The following is a 23,971-nucleotide window of genomic DNA, read 5'->3' on the forward strand; positions in this document are numbered from 1 at the left end:
AGCGGCGTGAGGAGAGGGGCGGCTGGGGTGACGAGGTCGCGAAGCCGGGGGCGAGGGGAAGGAGAGATGATACAATTAATATTGTCCATTGGATTTGAGTGAGTAAGGGAGGTGAGGTTATCCAGCGGTCTGAACCGTTGGTTTTGATGATGTGTTAAGTCTAGGTGCAATTTGTTTGGTGGATTTAATGGAGGTTATGAGTGTGTGGGGGTGATTTGGTTGGGTGGATTTTGCAAAGTTTAAACTGCTGGATTATATAGTGGTATAGAGGTATAGATAGATATAGATATTGATCGTTGATAAGGTTACACATATAGGCTGGTAGCCTATGGTTACAACCCTAACGTGTCTCTTGGGCCGAGCTCTAGGCCTAAGACACATTAACATTCTAACACTAACCATGACAGATTCATTGACAATGCTTAATATAAAGGGCTGATTGTTTAAAGTTAATAGCAAATTAACTTCCGCATGAAGTATCATTTCATGAAATACCTTCTCCAAGCTACAGAGATGCTCACAAACAGCAGTTGGTCCTTGTTTACGCAAGAGAGTTATGGAAATTGTTGAAACTTGGTTCTCCAAAACCCGTCCTTTGGTCTTCTCTTCAACCCACTACATATTCAAGTACAAAACAATTTTTTTAGATCTTGCTCTTCAATTTACCAAAATAATTCCTCTACAAACTTACCTGTCTGAGATTGGAAGATTTATAGCCAAAAACTGCATCCTTGGCAAATTCGGTTTCACCAGCAGGAATTAATCTGTAGATAATATCTGGACCATCAACCTTTTGTGAAATCATTTATTCAGATATCTTGCATATATAGATTACCTATCAGAGTCTGCGACGTAGTGGATGTCGTTAATAGTGTATCTCCCACCTTGAAGAAAAAATGGACAGATTATCCAAGCATCCATCTCACCTAATACGGAGACAGCAGCGTCAGCTTCCTGAAAGCAGAAGAACACAACATGACCACGGAAAATGAAAGACAAGAAAATTCAAAACATCAATGACTAGAGATATTAACCTCTGGGAAATGACCACGTAGAGTTGAATCACCTCTCAAGACTATTGTATAACTAACACCAGGGACCTTCTCTGCCGCAGCTTTAAGATTTTTACAGATAGTTTGTACTAGCAGCATGGCCTGTTATAATGAAAACAGTTAAATATTTTTCTTAATACAAAGATACGCAGTTCAAGAAAAAAACAGTTAAATACATATTTAAAGGGTCTCCATATTTAACTACTTAATTTATTTCAACTTCATTCCTTTAAATAGATATTTAAAGAGGCTCCAAATATAACTATAACTACTCAATTGCTTAGACCTTCATTCCCTTACCTTATCAGCAGTCATGGAACGAGAGTTTGTCAAAATAAAAAAGCAAGTTGGTAGCTTGAGGAACTGTTCAACAAGGGCTTCAACAGGCCTGCAGTTTTAAATCACATGCTAATCTTAAGGAACCAAGTGTTTATGAATGAAGCTCATATATTAAATTTTCCATGTGGAACATATACACGAATTAAAGAAAGCATTAAATTCTGACTTTACCATTCAGTTAAAACTTCTATATCATGAACTGTTTGAGTCCCAGTTGGATCATCATCTAAAACTACAAGAAACTTTTTGCTACTATGAGATGCAATAGGTACAAGATTATCAATTGGATCTTCTGGCCATTCAGATGGAAGAGACTGAAGAACATCTTCTTTACTGAGCATCGGAGCCTTCCCTTCAACTTTTACACCAGTTAATGTCTCATAGACCTGCAATCACAATCCTCATCAGATCAATCTAAAATTTGCAGAGTAAATTACGAAAGACCAAATGCAGGATCAAATGAGGGTTTTCATATTTCAGCATGATCATAAAAAGAAAATATTCACCTTCACAACGGCAGCATCGTCATATCTACCCCACCCAGAAGCAGATCCTGTTACAAATGCATCACCAAAACAAAATAGTAACACCACATTTATAACTTTATCATCCAAAGAAGACATATTGCTTGATGGTTAGTTTTTAAGAATATCATACGACACCATTACTCAGGATATTTTTCATGTAAAAGAATTCAACATTGAAATGATCACCATTTGGAACAGAATGAAATGAGTTCTTTGTTTTCTTACAGAAAAAATAACCTGAAATAAACAGCTGGTGGGCTATACTAGAGACGTGAACTGGGATCCTCGAATTGGAACTTTCACAAGATACTATACCCTGGGAAAGGCAAGATGCAAGGATTATAATATATTGATGGTAGCTAACAACATCAGCAAATAAAAGGTCATTCATCATACAAGATCCTTGACAAATATATCCACTGCAGAATAGGGTGTATAATCATTATCGAGCATGTGTGGCACACGATTTCCAAACATCCTGCAAGATGAATACTCATTGTGTAAGCAATCACATTGCCACCTTAACAAATTGTAAAGCATACAAGCATCACGTAAAGAGTTATAGAAGATCATTGACGTATGGAATCTAAAGGAGCTAACAGTTAGCAAAATTAGTTGAATTGTGTGTGTGCATTTTATTCCTTATCAGTTCGCTAGTCAACCAACATAATGAAAAGCAATGTAAAAAGCTTTCAAAAACCCAAGTTCAACCCATTATTGACAAGATTGCAAATCAACTCTCTGGATGGAAGGCTGAGTTATTGACTAAAGCTGGTCGAAAAGTGCACGTTCAACATGTTCTCACAGGGATGGTCATCTACCTAGCAATGGCTGTTGATCTTCCAGCTTGGGCCCTTAAAGCCATTGATAAAATTCGTCGAGGGTTTCTTTGGAGAGGCCGTAGAGACGCAAAAGGTGGCCATTGTCATGTGGCTTGGGGAATTGTTTGTAGGCCTCATGAGTTGGGTGGGCTGGGCATTTCCAGCATGAAAGAACTTGCTTGGTCGTTTCTATTGGAAACTGAACCCATACCCTAAACAGGGGTTGGGAGTGGTATTAATAGAGTAAGTAACTGGGCCAGGCCCATTACACAGGGGGTATGACGGTCATTACAAGCCACAAACCCTAGACGGGTAGTCTAACACCCCCCCGCAGTCACAACTCTATCATGTACAGATGTTGAGACTGGATCGAAAGTCTAAAAAGACACTCGACGGTAACCCCTTGGTGAAGATGTCGGCGAACTGAAGCGTGGTGGGGACGCTAAGAACCCGAACGTCACCGGCAGCGACACGCTCGCGGACGAAGTGCAGGTCGATCTCCACATGCTTCGTGCGCTGATGCTGCACGGGGTTGGTGGAGAGGTAGACCGCGCTGACGTTGTCGCAGTAGACGAGGGTGGCGCGCTGGAGGGGACTGTGGAGCTCGTGGAGGAGTTGGCGCAGCCAGGAGGCCTCGGCCACGCCGTTGGCCACGGCACGGTACTCGGCCTCGGCGCTGGAGCGAGAGACGACGGGCTGACGCTTAGCGGCCCAAGAGACTAGGTTGGTGCCCAGGAACACGGCGTAACCGGAGGTGGACCGGCGCGTGTCGGGACAGCCAGCCCAGTCAGCGTCGGTGTAGACCACGAGCTCCGACGTCGGGGACGGTCGGAGGAGAAGGCCGTAGTCGAGGGAGCCACGGGGGTAGCGCAGAATGCGCTTGAGCGCGGTGAGATGGGGCTCCCGCGGAGTGTGCATATGCAGGCACACCTGCTGGACGGCATATGCGATGTCGGGCCTGGAGAAGGTGAGGTACTGGAGCGCGCCGGTCAGGCTCCGGTAGGACGTCGCGTCGGCGACCGGAGGTCCGTCGTCCTCAGAGAGCTTCGCCTGAGTGTCGGCAGGCGTGGAGCAGGGCTTGCAGTCAGACATGCCAGCCCGCTCCAGGATGTCGATGGCGTACTGGCGCTGGTGGAGGAAGAGACCCTGGGGCCGACGCTCGGCGGTGATGCCGAGGAAGTGGTGGAGGGGCCCCAGGTCCTTCATCGCGAACTCCCGCTGAAGGGCGACGATCGTGCGGTGTAGAAGATCGGCGGTGGATGCCGTGAGTACAATGTCGTCGACGTAGAGCAGGAGGTAGACGGTGTCGTCGCCGCGCCGGTAGATGAACAGGGACGTGTCCGACTTGGCCTCAACGAAGCCGATGGAGGCCAGGTAGGAGGCAAAGCGACTGTACCAAGCCCGTGGCGCCTGCTTGAGGCCGTACAGGGACCGGTTCAGCCGGCAGACCAGATCCGGACGGTCGGCGTCGACGAAGCCGGTGGGCTGGCTGCAGTAGACAGTCTCTGTCAGAGTGCCATGGAGGAAGGCATTCTTGACATCGAGCTGATGAATCGCCCAGTCGCGGGAGAGGGCGAGGGAGAGGACGGCGTGAACAGTGGCGAACTTGACGACGGGGCTGAAGGTCTCGTCATAGTCCACTCCGGGGCGCTGTGTGAAACCTCGAAGGACCCAACGGGCCTTGTAGCGGTCGAGGGAGCCATCCGAGGTCAGCTTGTGGCGGAATAGCCACTTGCCGGTGACCACATTGGTGCCTGGTGGACGCGGCACCAAGTCCCAGGTGTGGTTGGCCAAGAGGGCCGCATACTCCTCCTCCATAGCCCGACGCCAATGTGGGTCGGCGAGGGCAGTGCGAACGGAGGAGGGCACCGGGGAAGCGTCGGGGGGGGGGGGGGGGGGGGTGCTGGACGTAGTAGCTGCCAGGATCAGCCGGTCGACGGGGCGGAGAACGCCGGCTGCGCGCCGAGTCACCATCGGGTGGACGTGCCCGGGGTCGCGGTGGATGGCGACCGGGTGGTATATGGACGACTCGGAGCGCACCGCCGGGACGTCGAGAGCGTCGGGTATGGTCGGCTCGCGGCGGTGGTAGACGACGGTGGGGTCGGCGAATCGGGCCGCGCTCATCGACGGGCCCGAGTCGGGATGTGCCGAGGGAGTGGCAGGACCACAGCGATGGTAGACGAGGGCGGGGTTGGCGAAGCGAGCCGTGGTCGGCGGAGCCGCGCGTGGCGCAGGCGGGGTCGACAGGGCCGCGCGTGGCGCAGGCGGGGTCGACGGGGCCGCGCGTGGCGCAGGCGTGGTCGACGGGGCCGCGCGTGGCGCAGGCGGGGTCGACGGGGCCGCGCGTGGCGTAGGCGTGGTCGACGGGGCCGCGCGTGGCGCAGGCGTGGTCGACGGGGCCGCGCGTGGCGCAGGCGTGGTCGACGGGGCCGCGCGAGGCGCGACAGAGGTCGTAGTGGCCGCACGAGGAGCAGGTAACGGCGCAAGACGGGTAGCCGAAGGTGGGGTAGGAATCGGATCGGACTCGAGGAGGGAGTCAAGATCGGTGGGTGGGGTGGAGCCAGCAAGGGGAAACACATCTTCGTCGAAGATGACATGACGAGAGATGATGATGCGGTGGGAGGTGAGGTCCAGACACCGGTACCCCTTGTGGTCAGGGGAGTAGCCAAGGAATAGACAGCGGGTGGAGCGAGGAGAGAGCTTATGTGGAGCGGTAGCGGAAGTGTTAGGGTAGCAGGCACAGCCGAACACGCGAAGGTGGTCATAGGAAGGGGTTGTGCCGTATAGGGCGAAGTGAGGGGTAGGGTGGCGTACCGCCTTCGAGGGAAGATGGTTCAGGAGGTGGGTGGCAGTGTGCAGGGCCTCTGCCCAGTAGCTGGCAGGGAGAGACGCTTGGAAGAGGAGGCAGCGGAGCATATTAGTGGTGGTGCGGATCATGCGTTCGGCTCGGTCGTTCTGTGCAGAAGTGTAGGGGCACGAGAGACGCAGCTGGACGCCATGAGTGAGGAAGAAAGAGCGGGAGGCGTTGTTATCGAACTCGCGGCCATTGTCACACTGCAGAGCACGGACCGGGCGACGAAACTGAGTGGATACCCAGGTGAAGAAGTGTGTGAGGGTGGTGAATGTGTCCGACTTCAACCGAAGCGGGAAGGTCCAGAGAAAATGGGAAAAATCATCCAAAATCACCAAATAATATTTATAGCCAGAAAGACTGAGTACAGGGGAGGTCCAAAGATCACAGTGAACCAGGTCAAAAGCCTGCTCAGCCCGAGAAGAAGAAGTAGTAAATGGGAGACGAGTATGTCGGCCTAACTGACAAGCATGACAGAGACCCTCAAAATGTCCCCTACTACATGAAAGATCTAGACGACTGGTAATCTTGGTCATGACGTCGGGTCCAGGATGGCCGAGACGTCGATGCCATGTGGTGGAGGAGGTGGTGGAGACCAGGGCAGGAGGTGGAGACACGCCGGCGGTGGAGGGCTGGAGCGTGTAGAGTGGCCCCGAGCTGTCACAGCGGGCGAGAAGGGTCCTGGTGGCCAGATCCTTCACAGAAAAACCAGAGGGGTCAAACTCAATGGAACAGGAGTTGTCAGTGGTGAATCGACGAACAGAAAGAAGGTTATGAGTGATGTGGGGAGCTACGAGAACATCGTTGAGGTAAAACGGCCCAGGGAGAACCGAGGCACCTACTGAGGTGACTGGCAGAGTGGAACCGTTTCCAACGACGATCGAGGATGGGTGAGAGGGGAGGGGGGGATGAGAGCGAGAGAGCGTGCCTGCCGTGGGAGTGGTGTGGTACGAGGCACCGGAGTCGATCACCCAGTCGGAGGGGGGTGGGGTCATCGCCATGGTGCTGAATGCAGCAGCGAGGGAGGTGCTGTCCCAACCACCGGCCGGCGGGGACCAAGGCGTCGAGGTGTGGGTCCCCGGGGGCAGGAGCGCGGGCGGATCCTGGGGCACGACGGGAACACCATAAGGAGGTGCGCCGTAGTGAGGTGTAGTCAGGAGGGCGGGCGCCGGAGGACGGGGGGTACTCGGTGCCTGGCCCGGCCACATGGCGATGGTCCCGGTCCAGGGGTTGTAGAAGGACGGCCACGTGTGGCCGCCACCCCGGCCGGAGGGACCACCACGAGAGGAGCCGCCGCTCCCACGGCCGCCCTTGCGGGAGCGACGACCCCCGTCGGTCGTGGAAGTCGGACGAGGGGCCGCCGGGACGGCAGGTGGGGGGCGGGTGGGAGCCCCGGTCGACGGAGGACGGCTGGCCTGGCCCCCTGAAGGCGGCTGACCACTGGTAGGAGCGCTGTAGAGGGCCGAGTCAGGAGTGGGTGCCTCATTCGCCATGGTGAGCTCCTCGAGGAGAAGCTCGTTCCGCACGGCGTGGAAAGTGGGGAAGGGCACGCTCCTCTTGATGAGAGCCTTCAGGTGGCCGTAGCGGGGGCTTTGGCCACGCAGGAGGTTCAGCACCAAGGTATGATCGGCAACTGGCTCACCGAGATCGCGGAGAGAGTCAGCGAGGCCCTTCATCTGGCGGCAGTATTCACCCACGGAGAGGTCCCCCTGAGAGAACAGGTGGAACTGGGCGTCGAGGTGGAGTGCCCGAGCATCCCGATTCCCGAGGAACTGGTCCTCGAGAGCGAGCCATGCCTGGCGCGCAGTGTCCGCCTGGTCGCGGATGATGTCCTGTAGCTCAACGGTGATGGTGTCGTGGAGCCACGAGAGGACAACGCTGTCCATGAGGCACCAGGAGCGAGGCGACGGAGTGTCGTGGTCGACGAGGATGTGGTCGTCAAGGACGAACCGCCGCAGCGTGAGAAGGACCTGTCCTCGCCACCGGGGGTAGTGGGAAGACGCCGGATCCAACACCACGGACACGAGGGCCCGGATGTTGTGCAGGCCGGCGGCTTGAGCGTGGAGAGCAGCGATGAGGTCGGCGTCGAGGTCAGAGGCGTGGGGGTCCTCTGGGGGCTCCGCATCGTCGAGTGTCGGACGGCCGAGGAGGCGCTGCGTGGTGGCCATCTGGGTGGTCAGAGCGGCGCCCAGGGCACGCTCACGCTCCAGGGCGAGGGAGGCAGCGCGCTCGCGCTCCCGCGAGGCCGTCACAGCGGCCTGGATCGTGGCGAGGGTGCCGACGAGCGGGGAGTCGGTGGAGGGCGCGACGCGGTGACTCCAGGTGGGTGAAGCGAAGGCGGGAAAGCCCGGTGGTGAGCTGCGACGCAGGGGCAGCGGGGAGGAGGCGTGGATCGGACCAAGGCCGGCGATGTAGGGGGCCCCCCATGGGTGAGCTCGCTGCTGGGTGCAGCAGGGGCGATGGGGTGGTGTGTGCCAGGGCCTGTGATGTCCCTGACGTGGAATCCGGCCGTGGTGGCAGCAGGGGCGTCCATCGGGCGTTGACGCAGCAGGGGGACGGGCGTCGGGCGCGGGTGGCGCGGCTCCTGGCGAGGTCGGCGGCGCAGTGCTGTGCGCGCGGTCGGTGTTGGGCGCAGGGACGCTCGGCTGCTGGCGAGGTACGGGAGGCGGTCGGGTCGCGGGGCCGGCGTCCGGGCGCGGCGCGGACCTGGGCGCGAGGCGGCCTGGCGCTGGGCGGCGCCTGGGCTGCACGGCTCCCTGGCGCGAGTGCGGCCGGGGTCGCGTCCTGGCGGCGGCCGTCCAAGGCGCGCCTGGACGAGGGGCAGAGAGCGGCGCCGGGCGCGGCTGCTGCTCCTGGCGGCGCGACGAGCCGCGAGCTTGGGGACGGGCGGCTCGGCGGTGGGGAAGGGGAGGGAGGTAGACGGGAGGCCGGCGGCTGGGGGCTGGGGGCCGGCGGCGGGAGGAAGGCCGACGGCTGGGGGCTGGGGGCCGGTGGCGGGAGGAAGGCCGGCGGCTGGGGGCCGGCGGCGGCTGCAGGGGGAAGAAGCCCCCTGGCGGCTGTAGCAGGTGGAGAGGACGAAACCCTAAGCTGATACCATATTGGAAACTGAACCCATACCCTAAACAGGGGTTGGGAGTGGTATTAATAGAGTAAGTAACTGGGCCAGGCCCATTACACAGGGGGTATGACGGTCATTACAAGAGGGACACCACAAACCCTAGACGGGTAGTCTAACAGTTTCGAACGCGTTGGCTATGGCTGGCAAAAACTGAGCCAAATCGCCCATGGGCCTCTCTTGCCATCCATGTCCCTAAAAAAGTGAAAGATTTCTTCTCAATGGCTATGCAAACTGAGCTTGGTAATAGGGCTACAACTCTCTTCTGGACCGACAGGTGGCTATTGGGGCACAGAATTGTTGATTTAGCCTCGCGATTATTTGGAATCATTCATAAGAAAAGAGTTAACACGAGAACAGTGATGGAAGCTATCTCTACTCAGTGCTGGATTTCTGACATTCAGGGAGCCCTTTCTATTGGAATTATCAATGAGTTTCTCATCTTGTGGGATTTAATTGACACAATTGTTCTAAGACCTCATGTTGACGACAAGCATTTTTTTCGCATAGCTGCAAATGGAAAGTTCTCCTCTAAGGAGGCTTATAAGGCTCTCTTTATTGGTTCTTCTGAGTTTGAGCCTTTTCATAGAATATGGAAAACTTGGGCTCCTCCAAAAACCAAGTTTTTTATGTGGCTGGTCGCACATAGGAAGGTTTGGACTGCAGATAGGCTTCAAAAAAGAGGCTTGGACCATCCGGAGAGATGTCCATTATGTGATCAGGAGCAAGAAACCTTGGATCATATGTTGATTGGATGTGTTTTCGCACGAGAATTTTGGTTCAAACTACTTCAAGTGAACCTTCAGCTTCTTGCCCCCCAATCCGAGGATAGTGCCTTCCTCGAATGGTGGAGAGTGTTATGTGCTAAGGTCTCTGGAATTGCAAGAGATGGCCTCAATTCTCTAGTCATCCTGGGTGTTTGGACCTTATGGAAGCAGCGCAATGGCTATGTTTTTTTACAACAAGAGCCCCAGTATTAATGATGGTATTAGAAGAGTTGGGTTGGAGGTTGACCTTTGGGAGATGGCTGGAGCAAAGTTGTCTTTGCTTACCGCCCCCATTCCGGGCCTCCCTGCTAGTTAGCTAGCACCGTGGTAGTTCTTGTTAATTGTTTAGACATGGATGGTTTTTTGTATGCCTGCATTTGGCGGGCGTAGGGGCCCTAGTTTGTTAGTTTGTTTCTTGTTTCTTGTATCTGTTCCTCTTCTTTAATATATTATCGCGCAGTTCTCCTGCGCTTTCGAGAAAAAAAAAAGTTTAGATATCGAATGACTGAGGAGTGACTGTAATTAATCTGAGCAAGGAAAATCATTGAGAAGTGACTGTGATTAATTTGAGCAAGGGAAATCGAAGAAATATACCATGAATAACCCCTTGCATGTTGCATAATTTCGAAGACTCTTCTCGTTCTCAAATTTAGTCGAGCAGCAAATGACATGGCTTCAGCTGCTGAAGCTATATGAACCCCAGCAAGAAGTTGGTTGACCATCTTAACAGAACTGGCAAGAATGAGAAATAGATACACATTTATGTTAAAATGTACCATTCATTTTAAATGTGTATCACGTACATCCACCCAATGATGATAGAAAACTGCAAGGTAAGAAGAGTCAAAGCAAATAACTATAAGGCATTAAGATGTATACATCACCTTGCAGCTCCACATCCTCCTTTGATTACATACAACTTTTCACTCAGCGCTGTTATGTAAGACTAATAAGCCACTGGACAATATCTGGATGTTTGTCTTGAAACTAAAATATTATTGTTTTCTGGTAGTCATTTTTATTACCTGATAGAACAGAACCAGTGCAATGGAGGGCTTCATCTGTCCCTGAAGTCATTATCTGTTAAGATAATGCACAGAATAATTTTCAACTAGCGTTGCAACATTATGTCCATATTAAATTGATGTATTAGTAATCATACAGTTAGTGTCCCATCCGCCGCCCTTTTGACACCACCAGATACTGGAGCATCAACCAACTTTATCTGTCGGCATTCAGCTGTATGGAGCATATATTAACATTTTTTTATCACGGAAAGAACACAACATGCTAAATTTTTTCAATCACAGAAACAGTTAGCATCATCATCAACACTTCTACAAGTTGTTGCTTGCATCACTATAAAAGCCTTTTGATGAAAAGAATACCAAATTACTACAATTCTTCTCCAAAAAATGATTAATTTGTTTCTTTAATATGAAACAGAACAAATAAACATTGGTGTGCCTAGAAGATAAAATCATCAAGATAAATAAATGAACCTTGCAAACAATTTGGACAATCTAGAACCTTATCATGGAAATAAAATATGCTAAGAGCTGTTACCTTCTAATCTTCTGTTGAGGTGGATCACAAATCCAGGAGAAACTGTAGAAGAAAGGATGACAGATGTTCCAGCAGATAAAACTGAAAAGGGGCAATGACATCACTAGAATTAAAGCTCATCAGCAGTAAACCAACTTGGTAGAAGAATTTATTTTGCAGTCAGAACATAAGGGGTAAGCTTGTACAGATTACCTGGTACAGCACCAGCGTTTCCAAAAAGAACACTATCAGCTTGAGACTCATTTGCAACCATGATAATAAGTATTTCCACATCTGCAATGAGCTTGCATGGTTAGTACAGCATCATTGGTACTAACAAGTAATAGCTAATTAGTTAAACTCTGTGCAGGTAACAACTATAACATTCTTCTAGTTGAACATAAAGGAGCAGTACTAACACTCATTTACATCGGTGATCTTACCTTGTACATGAATACTCATGAAATGAAATTACATGGTTAAATGGATCGGTAAAGAAGTTTCAGATACAGATGATCTATCCTGCAAGATTGAATGATACAGTATTCCATTTTTGGCGGCACTGCAACGACTGTGTCTTCAAGGGGATCTCTCCTAATTTGTCTAGCGTGGTAGGCTTGGCCGATGACGACCTAAATCTATGGTGTATGGCTGGGGCCAAGGGCCTTTCAGTGTTGACAGCTTACGCCCCAGCAGGTCTTTGAGTGTGTGTAGTGTAGCCTGTGTGTGTCGTGTGGGTTCTGTGTGTGGGTAAGTTCTGTTGTTGCATGTGTGAGTGTGTGTTGTCTGTTGACCTGTCCACTTTTTTCTTTCTATTTATGAAATGATATGCAGCTCTCCTGTGTGTTCGAGAGAAAAAAGTATTTCATTTTTACATGAGAACAGGCCGTACCTACTATGTCCAGTCAATGCTTATGATGTTATGATCCAGAAAACTTTATTGGATGCAGAATGTAGACAGTATGAAAAGATTTTGTAAGTCACCTTTTGCTATTTCCTCAGGAGAACCTTTTGTTGATCCACCCAAATCAGCAAACCTGGCCATTGTTGGCTTGTAGACCTAAATCAAAAATGGAGAAAAGCTATTCATTGAGGGCATGTACACACATACACAAAACAAAGAAGAAAAGAAAAAGGGAAAGGAGATCAGGATGTCCTATGACATGACCCTAGGACCATAGACAAATTTATAGGAAGTTACTACAAAAAGAAAACTGATTAACGTTCAAGATATTGGTCTTTCTATTGCTTTGGAGTTAAATATAATGCATTCATTGTTACTTATAACACGGGTAACAACCAACAGAGTATAATTTGCAATTTAATCCAGCAAACATCAAGAGATTGATCAGAGTCCTGGCATGCGAAAAATGTTAAAGAAACACATGAGCAACTGGAAAGGAAAAGGCTGTGTACAGTCCTTTTAACTTACAGCAACAATATACAATACAAAGGGAAAATTATGGAGTTGGGAAGGATAAGAAAGTCAGAAGATTTCTCACATCATAAGCAACAACACAGAACCCTGATTTCAGCAAATGAGATGCCATTCCAAAGCCCATAGCTCCAAGACCAATGAAGCCAATCCGCTTCGCTGCTTTAGATTCCGCAACAAGCTGATCAGCTAATTTGCTTGCATCATAAATTTGTTCGCCAGCAGCATCTACAATATTTACTCCAAACGATGCTTCCCAAACCTGAATGCAAAGTTCCAAATTCTAACATAGATTTGAAAAAAGAGCACCTGTTAAAATGCAAACAGCTATTCCAAACCTTCAGCGGTGAGGCAGATCCATCTCCAGTTACTGCTGATGAACCTGCAAATAAGTAAAAAGAAGAGTGGATGAACCAAAAACACATAAACAAGCATGCAAAGGATCCAGCTTTCTAGATGTGCTAAGACAGATAACAAATGTGTATGGATTATCTCAAGCATCTGGTTCCAAACATTAATGATGAACCAAAAACACATAAACAAGCATGCAAAGGATCCAGCTTTCTAGATGTGCTAAGACGGATAACAAATGTGTATGGATTATCTCAAGCCTCTGGTTCCAAACATCAATGACATCAGGTCAGTGTTTGCCACTGGCTAGCAAACGGGTCAACATGTAAAGAAGCTTTAGACATACCATGTACCAATTGTTGATAGGCAACACCCAGAAGTGGCAGTGGAAATGTTACTGATTTTGACATATCCATCACATGGCTCTATGATTTGTAAAAGTGGAATTATTAGAGATTCAAAAAGAGAAGCATTTAGCAATGCAATAGTTCTTTCCTGTTAGCATGACCAGGATGGAAAATATAAAGAATTAAGAGGACCCAATAATGTGGAAAATAAGAATGCAACCCTTAAACCTCTCATCATAAAAGGGAACGGGGCTCACTGCTTTTTTCCTTGTTGATTTTAGAAAATCAATCAGCAAAGGATCTTCACTCAGAAGTTTTGGAACTAACTCCACAAATATCCTGTCATCAGTGTAGAAAAATTTTACTAAACAGAATGTCAGGTATTATTTGTTTAGACAGAACCACAAAGAATAAAGAAACTCCCATAACCTCGAGCTCCCAGCAGCATTCGATATTATGTCATAAATAATTGTTGGATGAATCCCAGCTCGAACACCAAGATACATTGCTTCAATAGACGCAACAAAATGAATGCCCTCCAGCAAATCATTCACCATCCTAATTTTTCTGCATAAATAAAGCATATATATATTTTAAACTGACATATAATAGTTGCAGTAATTGGTATGGATATTATTTTTAATGTCGACGTTCCAACTTCCATAGCATGGCTATAGGGTAGTATTGGACTGTTTGTCCTTCTATAATGATATGATATGTAATTATCCTTACATATTCTTGAAATAGAACACTATTTACTATTCTTAGAAAGGTTGAGCAACCTGCTAGTGCAGAATTCACCTTCAGCAAAATAAATGGTTTTGTATAGACCTGAAAATATCACCAGGTAAATTAAAATTTCAACATTATTGCACCTAGCACATCATAAGGTAAAAAACAAGATGAAAATATTGGCAAAAAAATGTACACTTTTTTCTAACTTACCATGGAAAAATTTGCTAGCTTTTTCTGCTATGTCCTGTCTCCCAGATGCAACAATCTGGCATATACAAAGTAAATAGTGATAAGAGAAAGGGAGAATAAAGATGCATAGTATTCAGATTCCCAATATGCTGTACTGCTTACAATAATCTGTTGCTTTAATTCATCAGATAAACCAGTGAAAATGTATCCATCCAGAAGGAAGACATCCTTCTTCTGATCTGTACGGTAAATTAAGTTAGCTAAGATCATACATTTGACCATGTGGATCTCAATGGGGGTATATAAATGATAGCATTCAAATTATCAAATATACTCACTCGAAAAATCAAGTAACATCTAATCTCAAACAATTAAACTTGAAAAATTTACGGTTTAAATGTGAGATCTGCTATGTCGAAAACATAAAAGTGCAACTAGAGCTCTTGGCACAGTAGCCCTTGCTGGCTGGGAAGCGAATGACATGGCATGCAAAGCATTTTACCTGTAAGCTCCTGCTCCAGCTTCTCCAACTGACTAGGCAGCAATGTCGAATGAATCAATACAATAGAACCCGCGCATAACCCTAAAATGCTCAAACAAACAGTATATATAAGTTGTACAGTATCTTGTAGATAGTTAAGCTGGCCAGCAGCAGTCAACAGAATGACTCAAGTCAAGCACGTACCTTTCGCGATCCCCTCAACCCCGAAGAACAACTCGTCAACCCCACCAGCATCGCTTAGCACGACGACCAGCGCAGCATCTGCGGTTAACGAAAGACGCGATCAGCTGCCCGATGACCCGACACCTCGATATTCCAACAAATGCATCGCAGGAAGCATAGCAGCTACTCCACAGTTCCACACCCACCAACCCAAATAGGCACACATCACGCACAGACACAACTGATCGAATCGAACAGTATTGGAGCCCAAGAGGGCAGACTCACCTCGCGCGGCTTCCACTGGGCTCGCGCACTGGAGGAGGCCATTCAACTCCGCGAGCGCCGCAGAAGGCGACCGTTCCGCCTGTGCGCAAGTCACTAATTAGATACGCGTCATCATACCGGAGAAGTTCTAGCGCGAAACTTGGGGAGGAGGAAGAGCGGAAGGTTGGCGATCCGGTCGAGCAGATACTGACCTCGGGGGTGAAGGAGCGGACGCAAGCGCCGGAGCGGAGGAAGGAGGCAGCTAGCTCAACGCTGAGCTCGTCCAGGCCGATGAAGGCCACGGGGGCCGCGGTCAACGACATCGCACCGTGCGGGTGGGTTCTCTGCTCCCGCCGGCGACGACTCGAAGCAGGCAAGCAGCCGAGACCGAGAGCAGAGCAAAGCAGATCGAGTGAGAAGCGAAGTGCGCCGGCACGAGAATTGCCAATGTTGGTGGATTTTTCTCGGGTTGTCCGTGCCACTGGCAGGTGGGACCTTTGCCAAGGGCCAGTCTGCCAGACGATGACATCGACAACAGCTTGGATTCCGGCAGGGGTGGGCAAAACTTTAATCGAATCAAAAAGTCGTTTAACCAAAATTTCGTGAATCGTGATCAATTCGGTGAATATTTTGGTGATACTCAGTTAACCAAAAATAATTCGATTTTAAGTTGCCATTAACCGAATTAACCATTTTAAACACTAAAATTGCATTTATTTGCATGTGCATATTTATATAAGACTAACTTGTTTGGTTCTATACTAAGATTGTTTAAGGCTAGGCGCTTTAATTCTGTGTCGTTGCCACGTCGTAGAGAATTTTGTCATACTTTTAGAAGTTATTGACGAGTAAAGTCTAGTAACAGAAGAAAAATCTTGGCACAACCGTTGTTACAAACCAAACATATGCCTAATTATGTAAAACTTGTCTAACCTTAGACATAGTAAAGTATGGCAACTGATGCAGCAAACCAAACACATGTACTTCTTTCTTGGTAGATGGTTTTTAACATAGTTATGTTGTCAAATTGTCTCTCGTAGAAGTGCAATTAGGGGTGGTAATGGATCGTGATCCAAATAGTTCTTCACAAAATGTCAAGGACCTAAATAAATTATAGTTCAAAAATGACTAGAAATAAAGCCCGATCCTAACCCGCTTCGATCCTTAAATCTTATAATGCAAAAATTATAGACCATTGTCAGCCGTAAGTGCAATATGTATTTCGGTTAATCGATTATTTGAACAGATTTGACCGAAACCGATTTTGGTGGTCTATAGTTCTTTGAAATAAATTCGGTTATTAGGAGTGAGTGGCCTCTATTATCTTCCTTATTTTTTCTTCTTTTTGTACTTAATGTCAAAAGAAGAGAAATTTTAAAAAAATAAACAGATATAACTTTTCAACATTATGGAGGAATTATACGTGTTATATATGTTTGTGAGGTTGAGTGTCTCAAACTCTTATTTTGGTTCGCTGCATTGAACCTCTATGTTTGGATATGGACATATATTAGGTTTACTGTAGTTGTTTTCTAAAAGCTAGTTTGGTAACACCATTTTTCTAAGGCTACGTTTGTTTCCCTTCAGCGGATCCGAACCCGAACCAAAAACCCGATCTAGACCTGAACTCCGTGGTGGGGGGAAATCCGATGGGGACCCGAAAACCGAAGGGACTCAAGAACCGAGTCATGTAGACACAAATAGCAGTCCAACACATTCCAAAATACAAACAACAGAGAACATACTGCTCTTTACCAATATATAATTATGTCGGAGAGGAAATTCTCTGGCCGGATGGCGGAACGCACCCGCCCTAAATCCTAAGATGAGGAAGTGCCTAAGCGTTTTGCCTATCGATCGGAAGGTGGAAGAACACAAGAAGACACAAGGATTTAGAGTGGTTTGGGCCGCCGGAGCGTAATACCTTACTCCACTGTGTGTTGTATTAAGTCTATGAGCTTGAGAGCTTGTATGAACTTGTGAGTCTGAGAGTCTGAGTGAATCTTCCTTGTAACGTCGTGTGCCTTCCCTTTCATAGCTCAAGGGAGGCACATATAAGGATGCTGAGCCCCGACACGTGGGCCCAGGAACATAACGGAAGGAATATATTATAGGAGTAACTAACGTCTGTGCAATCTCCTAGCGCCCTGATGTCTGCAGTCCACGCAGTTTTGATATGTGGCGGTTGCTTCCTTGGTAACGCGCGAGTAACAATGAGCATAGTGCATGCAGCAGTATGGATGTACTGCCTGCCAATGGAATGGACAGGCACGCCACCTGCGGAATGGACTGGTCGCTGCCTGCCAGCGGAATGGACAGGGCTCAATAAATGCGGAGGCGGCACATCGCCTGCCAGTGGAATGGACAGGGTCATTAAATGCTGAGGCGGCACATCGCCTGCCAGTGGAATGGACAGGCGGCGCACCTTATCCGCAATAAATGCAGAGACCACGCAGTCCTGAGGCCTTACGTCAGGCTCCGCCCATTGGCTTTCGTCACGTGTAGTAGGCCACGCGGCAGCATCGGGTCTCCGCCTAGGCGGGGAGCAGAAGCGTATACGATAAGGTCTGGACACGTGCCGGCTCCGGACCCCGTCTGGCCTTGATTAAGGCCTGGGCATTCTCTGTCCTAGAATCCCGGGACCCTGCTTTGAGCGGCCCGGACCCCACATAGAGGGGCCCGGACCCCATCCTAGGGGTTCGGTTTGCGCCCGTGGGAGTCCTGGACCTTACCCGGAGGCCCGGTCTGTATATACAGGGGTCCGACACTTTTCCATGGGGGTCCGGACTCACTGTTGATACCTTAGAGTATATCATCTTCTCTGGCCACGTGGCGGCCTCGGAACCGTCCACGTGGAGGGGTCGGGTGCTGCCGCTGGCCCAGTGTAGTTGCCCGAGACTAGGGCGAGCCATGGTCTGGTCCCACGCACAACTCCTTTACTACGCGACTAAAGATAGTCGCGTGGGTTCTGCGTCTTCATACGGCAGTAAGGGGTACCCCTGTTTTAGGGTCCTGACAGTGGCCCCCGGGCCCACCTCAGGGGAGGATGTGAGCCTGCAGGTGGGGCCAATAGCCTGATTGGTGATTGGTGCGCCGCTTCCGTGCGTCTGCTAACGTACTACCCGTCAATCCGCCTTCGGTCACGCCAACTGCCATATTTGTCTCCGCGGCTGATTGACTCGCGGCCCCCACGCCTGGAGGTTTCGTCGGGCCACGCGTGAGGCGCCTCGATACCGCTGCATTGGTTTAAAAAATCAACTTCTGTCTTCTGTCGTGGCCTCGAGGAGGCGCAGTACCGGTGCGAGCGCTGATTCGCTCTTTTCGCACCCGGAATCCGACATCGAAGGAGTATGACTCGTGGGCCTAGGCCCCCGTGTCATAGTGTCGGCGTTTCGAGACCGGGGGGTCCCTGGGCCGACGAGTGAATGTCGCCGCGTGCCCCAGCCCAGATGGGTCGAGCGCGAGGGCGAGCGCGAAGGGGGGAGAGCGAGGCGGCCGGAGACCGGCGTGAGAGAGGTGGGAATCCCGCGGCCTTCGTGTTCGTCCCGCGCCCAGGTCGGGTGCGCTTGCAGTAGGGGGTTACAAGCGTCCACGCGGGAGAGGGAGCGAGCGGCCCCAAGCGAGCGCCTGTCTCGTCCTCGTCCCCGCGCGGCCAACCTTCTCTAAGAGGGCCCTGGTCCTTCCTTTTATAGGCGTAAGGAGAGGATCCAGGTGTACAATGGGGGTGTAGCAGAGCGCTACGTGTCTAGCGGAGGAGAGCTAGCGCCCTAAGTACATGCCGATGTGGCAGCCGGAGAGATTTTGGCACCCAGCTGGTGTGATGTCGTGGCCGTCGGAGGAGCGATAGAGCCTGGCGGAGGGACAGCTGTCGAAGCGGTTGAGTCCTTGCTGACGTCCTCTTGCTTCCGTAAGGGGGATGAGAGCCGCCGTCGTCACAGAGTATGCGGGGCGCCATCATTGCCTATCTGGCGGAGCGAGCCAGATGGGACACCGGTCTTGTTTCCCGCGGCCCGAGTCAGCTCGGGGTAGGGCGATGATGGCGCCTCCTGTTGACGTGGCTGGTCTGCGCCCTAGGTTGGGCGATGTGGAAGCTCCTCCGAAGCCGAGGCCGAGTCTGTCTTCCGTGGCCGAGGTCGAGTCCGAGCCCCTGGGTCGGGCGAGGCGGAGACCGCCGGCTGAGGCCAGGGCGGAGTCCGAGCCCTGGGGTCGGGTGAAGCGGAGTACGTCGTCTTCTGGGGCTGAGCCTGAGTCTGAGCCCTGGGTCGGGCGGAGCGGAGTTCGTCGTCTTCTGGGGCTGAGCCTGAGTCCGAGCCCTAGGTCGGGGGGAGCGAAGTTCGTCGTCTTCTGGGGCTGAGCCCGAGTCCGAGCCCTGGGTCGGGCGGAGCGAAGTTCGTCGTCTTCTGGGGCTGAGCCCGAGTCCGAGCCCTGGGTCGGGCGGAGCGGAGTTCGCCGTCTTCTGGGACTTAGCCCGAGTCCGAGCCCTGGGTCGGGCGAAGCTGAGTTCGCCGTCTTCCGGGACTTAGCCCGAGTCCGAGCCCTGGGTCGGGCGGAGTGGAGTTCGCCGTCTTCCGGGACTTAGCCCGAGTCCGAGCCCTGGGTCGGGCGGAGCGGAGTTCGTCGTCTTCCGGGACTTAGCCCGAGTCCGAGCCCTGGGTCGGGCGGAGCGGAGCTTCCTATGATGCCTTCGGCAGGGCCTGACTGCCTGTCAGTTTCACTCTGTCAAGTGGCACCGCAGTCGGAGTGGCGCAGGCGGCGCTGTCCTTCTGTCAGGTCGGTCAGTGGAGCGGCGAAGTGACGGCGGTCACTTCGGCTCTGCCGGCTGGGGGGCGTGTGTCAGGATAAAGGTGTCAGGCCACCTTTGCATTAAATGCTCCTGCGATTTGGTCGGTTGGTGCGGCGATTTGGTCAGGGTTGCTTCTTAGCGAAGGTAGGGCCTCGGGCGAGCCGAAAATATGTTCACCGTTGGAGGGGGGCCTCGGGCGAGACGGAAATCCTCCGGGGTCGGCTGCCCTTGTCCGAGGCTAGGCTTGGGCGAGGCGTGATCGAGTCGCTCGAATGGACTGATCCCTGACTTAGTCGCACCCATCAGGCCTTTGCAGCTTTATGCTGATGGGGGTTACCAGCTGAGAATTAGGAGCCTTGAGGGTACCCCTAATTATGGTCCCCGACAGTAGCCCCCGAGCCTCGAAGGGAGTGTTAGCACTCGCTTGGAGGCTTTCGTCGCACTTTTTTGCAAGGGGACCAGCCTTTCTCGGTTGCATTTTGTTCCGGTGGGTGCGCGCGAGCGCACCCGCCGGGTGTAGCCCCCGAGGCCTCGGAGGAGTGGTTTTACTCCTTCGAGGTCTTAATGCCTTGCGTAATGCTTCGGCTGGTCTGGTTGTTCCCTCATGCGAGCTGGCCGTAGCCCGGGTGTACGGTCGGGTCCCAAGTTCTCGGGCTGGTATGTTGACGCTGTCAACGGTTCGGCCGGAGCCGGGTTTGCGAGAGCAGCCCCCGAGCCTCTGCACAGGGCGAGAGGGCGATCAGGGACAGACTCGGCTTTTTTACATACGCCCCTGCGTCGCCTTTCCGCAAGGAGGAGGGGGGAAAGCGCCATGTTGCCCTCGATGGGCGCCGAACATGGTGTCTCCGGTGAGCTGCAAGCGGGTAATCCGAGTGGACGTCCGTGCCCCGTTCGTTAGGGGTCGGCTAGGGGCCCAGAGGCACGCCCAAAAGTACCTGCGGGTGATCTGCCGGACCCGGTCCCCTGGCAACGGGGTCCGAGGGCTCGATGCCTCCCTCTGATGGGATTCTGTTACAAGATCGATCCCGCTGGTCTCGGAAATGTCTTAGGGTACCTCGGGAGCGCAGCCCGAGCCTTGGTTATGTATCGAACGTACCCATGGTCATCCCTCGCTCGGCGTCTGAGGCGGCTGTGAACCCTTCGGGGGCCAGCCTTCGAACCCCTGATCAGTAATGGGCGCGGAGCCCGAGTAGCCTGAGGCGGCCGTGGAACCCTTCCGAGGGGCCGACCTTCGAACCTCTGACCAGTAGTGGGTGTAGGGCCCACGCGATCTGAGGCGGCTGTCGAACCCTTCTGGGGGGCCAGCCTTCGAACCTCTGATCAGTAGGGTGGCTCGGAGCCTGGTTCCTTCACAGGGAAGGATCCTTTTCGGGGTATCCCCCTTTCCCGGTCCCCGTTGCAAGAGAGAGAAAGAGGAAAAAAGGAAAAGGATACGAAATCGAACGACGCGGCGTACCTTTTTTGGCGCGGTTATTACGGCGAAGGCGAAGCGTCGCCTGCTTCTCCTGCCAGAGGCGCCGCCTGTCCCGCCGCGGAGTTAATGCGACAGGGCGAGTGGTTGGCGGGGCGGCCGTTGCGCGTGCGCGAGCTGTTCGAGGGACGGAACACGGGCGCGTTGTCTTTACGCCGTGAGAGAGGGTTCTCTCGCTGCCCCCGGATGGGACGTGAGCTTGGCTGACGACGTGACCGCTGCTCCTGCCCGCCTGCCACCATCATTACTGCCGGCCCACTTTTGGCCGCACTGACCGCCGCGCCAGGCTGGCGCTGCTGGGTCGCGCGCTGGGTCGCCTCGAGTCACGGTATTGGTTCCGCAACCGAGGAGGCGCGGTGGTGGCGCAAGTGGCGGTGCAGTTGCATGCACGAAGCATTCGACGCGCCGGTTGCATGACACGTGGGCCTGGGCCTCCATGCTGGGCGTGTTGGGAGTCGGAGAAGTGCGCCCACTTGGCGCGGTTGCATGCCGCCTGCATGGCTGCCCGCCCCTTTCGCCCGTTGGTCTGGGTAAAAGTGGAGGGTCACTTGTAACCGTTGGGCGGTTGTGCGCACCGCGCACGACGGTTTGGCTTCTTCTGCTCTGAGCCAGCTTGCATGACATGTGGGACCCAGCCCCCGCGCCGCAGGGGAGGGCCTTGGAGCGTGTTGGAGAAGACTCAGCCCGTGACGGCTGGGGACGCAAGTAGGGATAGTCGCCTTTAAAAGGAGGGTGACCCCCTTGGAAGGCGACCATGTCTTCGCGCTCCCTTATGCATCGTGTCTTTCCACCTTCCAAGCCCCCGGATGGGGGATACCCGCCGTCTTTCCGCCTCATCGTTGGAGGAACGCAACTCCGCGGGAGTTGGTACCTTTCAGCCATCGTTCGGCTTCAAGGATTTTCATCAGCCAGCCCGACTGTACCCCCCCCGTCGGCGGTCACCCAAGACGGCAACCACCAGCCCCTGGGTGGGGAGAAGCAAGCCGGGCTGCGATTTTGGTCCCACCCTCAGCTTCAAGGATGTTCATCATCCTTGCTGGGGTGGAGGCCGGGCTGAGCCGGAGCTCTACCTCCCGCGCGGGTTCGTGGGTTACCCTCTCCTACGGCGTTCGAGGGAGAGGGCGCCCGCCGGCCCTGCGAGCGGGTCGGACTTCGACAACGTGGGGCTGGCCGACGGCGGGCGTCGTCAGCCCCAGCGTGTCGAGCTCGTCGGCTTGGCTCCCGGTGGCCCCTCCTGCCGGAAGGCGGTTGCCGCGCCGTGTGCACGGGAGGACCGCCCAAGACGTCGCGCGCCGCTAGGGCGGCGTTCGTGTTCTGGGCGGTCCTGCCTTTGCACCGGTATGGCGCCTCCGCGCGGAGGTTGGTGCCCCGCTTGTCCGGGAGGATTTGAGTGGGGATCTGCCGGAGGGCTGACGACCCCTGTCGTCGGTGCCGAGGTGGAGGCGGCTCGAGAAGTCCCTGTCGCCGACGGGATCACCGCCACCATCCGCGCTTCGGGTCTCCGGCTCTTTGTACTTGTCCTCGCCCCTTGAGCGTCGGCGTGGGCGAGGGCAAGATTGCAGCAGCACCCACCCTGAGGCCTGCGCTGCTGCGGTTCGGCCACCCGGAGCGGGGGTCGTTGTTGTTGCTGTCGGAGCGGGCGGCGGCGAGCCGCCCGTCAGTCTTCTGTCGCTCCACAGGCCCTCCCCCGTCGAGTGGGGTTGTTCGTACCTGCGGAGGTGGAACCGGAGTTCCGTTTGTAATGGCACTTTGAATGCCAGTGTTTTTGTTCATTGCGGCTGTCGAGGCCTGAACATGTATGTAATTTTGGCACGGAGCCGTGTTTTTTCCTCATTTTCGAGCACTAAGACTCGCATGTTGGTTGTTTGAACCGCTTCACCAAGCGTGAGTCACCCCATGTCAAGGTGACGAGTGAGGTATCCGTATCCCGGAGGCGTAGGAGTCCCTCGGCTCGGTCGGCCTTGTTGTCTGAGGCTTCTCTAGCTTAGTTAAAGGGACCCCTTGGCCGCTCTTCGATGAGTCGAGGCCAGGGGCAGCGATATCAGCATGAGCAGGGGCAGAGTTGGCTCGAAAAGGAAACCTGGTTCGCCGGAGCCCAGCCGGGTCGTCCGTTAGCGGGACCGACGCCGGAGCTGACCAGCCGAGGCCTCGGGTCGGGCTGGCGCCCTTGGAAGGCGGTTGGCCGAGGCCCCGGGGTGACCGGCCGAGCCGCCTGCTCGGGCCGAATCCCCGGAGAAGACCCTGGCTGCGATTGCCCGGGCGTGGCGATGACGTCGTCCTTTAGAGCGGGGATCCTTGGACCGCGTCGCCGTCCGAGGCTAGGTCGGACCTCGCCGAAGGTGTCGTCGATGCCGAGGGTGCTGCTGCCCCCTTCCAGCGTCAAGACCCGCCTGCAGGATCAGATTGTCTTGTAGCGTGTGCCTCCTGCGGCCGCCGAGGCCAGAACACACACCCTCGCTGCGTTGTAAAGCTGCGTCTCTTTTCCTCTTGTTTCGAGTATCTGGACTTTTTATCGGCAACAGGGATGTTTGTGCGAGCGAGAGTTGCTTCTCGCGGAAGGTGATGAGTGAGGTATCCGTATCCCGGAGGCGTAGGAGTCCCTCGGCTCGGTCGGCCTTGCCGCTTACGCGCACTTTTACCCGTCCATGTGGCTCTGTCACCGACTCAGTCGGGAAGGCTCGAAGGATCGCTTCGGCAGAAGAACTTCCGAACGTG

The 23,971-nt window shown here is 52.9% G+C and overlaps 1 protein-coding gene across 2 annotated transcripts in view; it reads right to left on the minus strand.

Moving 5' to 3' along the window:
- LOC100280420 (uncharacterized) overlaps positions 1-15,527 on the minus strand; it is a 32,585-nt gene extending 17,058 nt beyond the window's left edge. The window contains exons 1-28 of one of the 2 annotated variants that reach the window (XM_008649540.4): positions 15,215-15,527; positions 15,024-15,102; positions 14,760-14,837; positions 14,577-14,657; positions 14,237-14,313; positions 14,096-14,150; positions 13,933-13,981; positions 13,580-13,717; positions 13,408-13,489; positions 13,150-13,228; positions 12,791-12,834; positions 12,520-12,714; positions 12,002-12,077; positions 11,231-11,311; positions 11,039-11,119; positions 10,635-10,711; positions 10,498-10,552; positions 10,357-10,405; positions 10,067-10,204; positions 2,315-2,396; positions 2,156-2,234; positions 1,898-1,944; positions 1,563-1,777; positions 1,353-1,440; positions 1,035-1,154; positions 836-954; positions 692-764; positions 496-615 (exon numbers count right to left, since the gene is read on the minus strand). In XM_008649540.4, the coding sequence (XP_008647762.1) occupies positions 496-615; positions 692-764; positions 836-954; positions 1,035-1,154; positions 1,353-1,440; positions 1,563-1,777; positions 1,898-1,944; positions 2,156-2,234; positions 2,315-2,396; positions 10,067-10,204; positions 10,357-10,405; positions 10,498-10,552; positions 10,635-10,711; positions 11,039-11,119; positions 11,231-11,311; positions 12,002-12,077; positions 12,520-12,714; positions 12,791-12,834; positions 13,150-13,228; positions 13,408-13,489; positions 13,580-13,717; positions 13,933-13,981; positions 14,096-14,150; positions 14,237-14,313; positions 14,577-14,657; positions 14,760-14,837; positions 15,024-15,102; positions 15,215-15,325 (2,568 nt within the window). In that variant the 5' untranslated portion in view covers positions 15,326-15,527. The remainder of the gene's footprint in view (positions 1-495; positions 616-691; positions 765-835; positions 955-1,034; positions 1,155-1,352; positions 1,441-1,562; positions 1,778-1,897; positions 1,945-2,155; positions 2,235-2,314; positions 2,397-10,066; positions 10,205-10,356; positions 10,406-10,497; positions 10,553-10,634; positions 10,712-11,038; positions 11,120-11,230; positions 11,312-12,001; positions 12,078-12,519; positions 12,715-12,790; positions 12,835-13,149; positions 13,229-13,407; positions 13,490-13,579; positions 13,718-13,932; positions 13,982-14,095; positions 14,151-14,236; positions 14,314-14,576; positions 14,658-14,759; positions 14,838-15,023; positions 15,103-15,214) is intronic. The other variant, NM_001346761.1, reaches the window with a different exon arrangement.
- Between the last annotated feature and the right edge of the window lie 8,444 nt (positions 15,528-23,971).

This window comes from Zea mays, chromosome 6, assembly GCF_902167145.1.
Source record: "Zea mays cultivar B73 chromosome 6, Zm-B73-REFERENCE-NAM-5.0, whole genome shotgun sequence".
In the NCBI taxonomy this organism is placed as follows: domain Eukaryota; kingdom Viridiplantae; phylum Streptophyta; class Magnoliopsida; order Poales; family Poaceae; genus Zea; species Zea mays.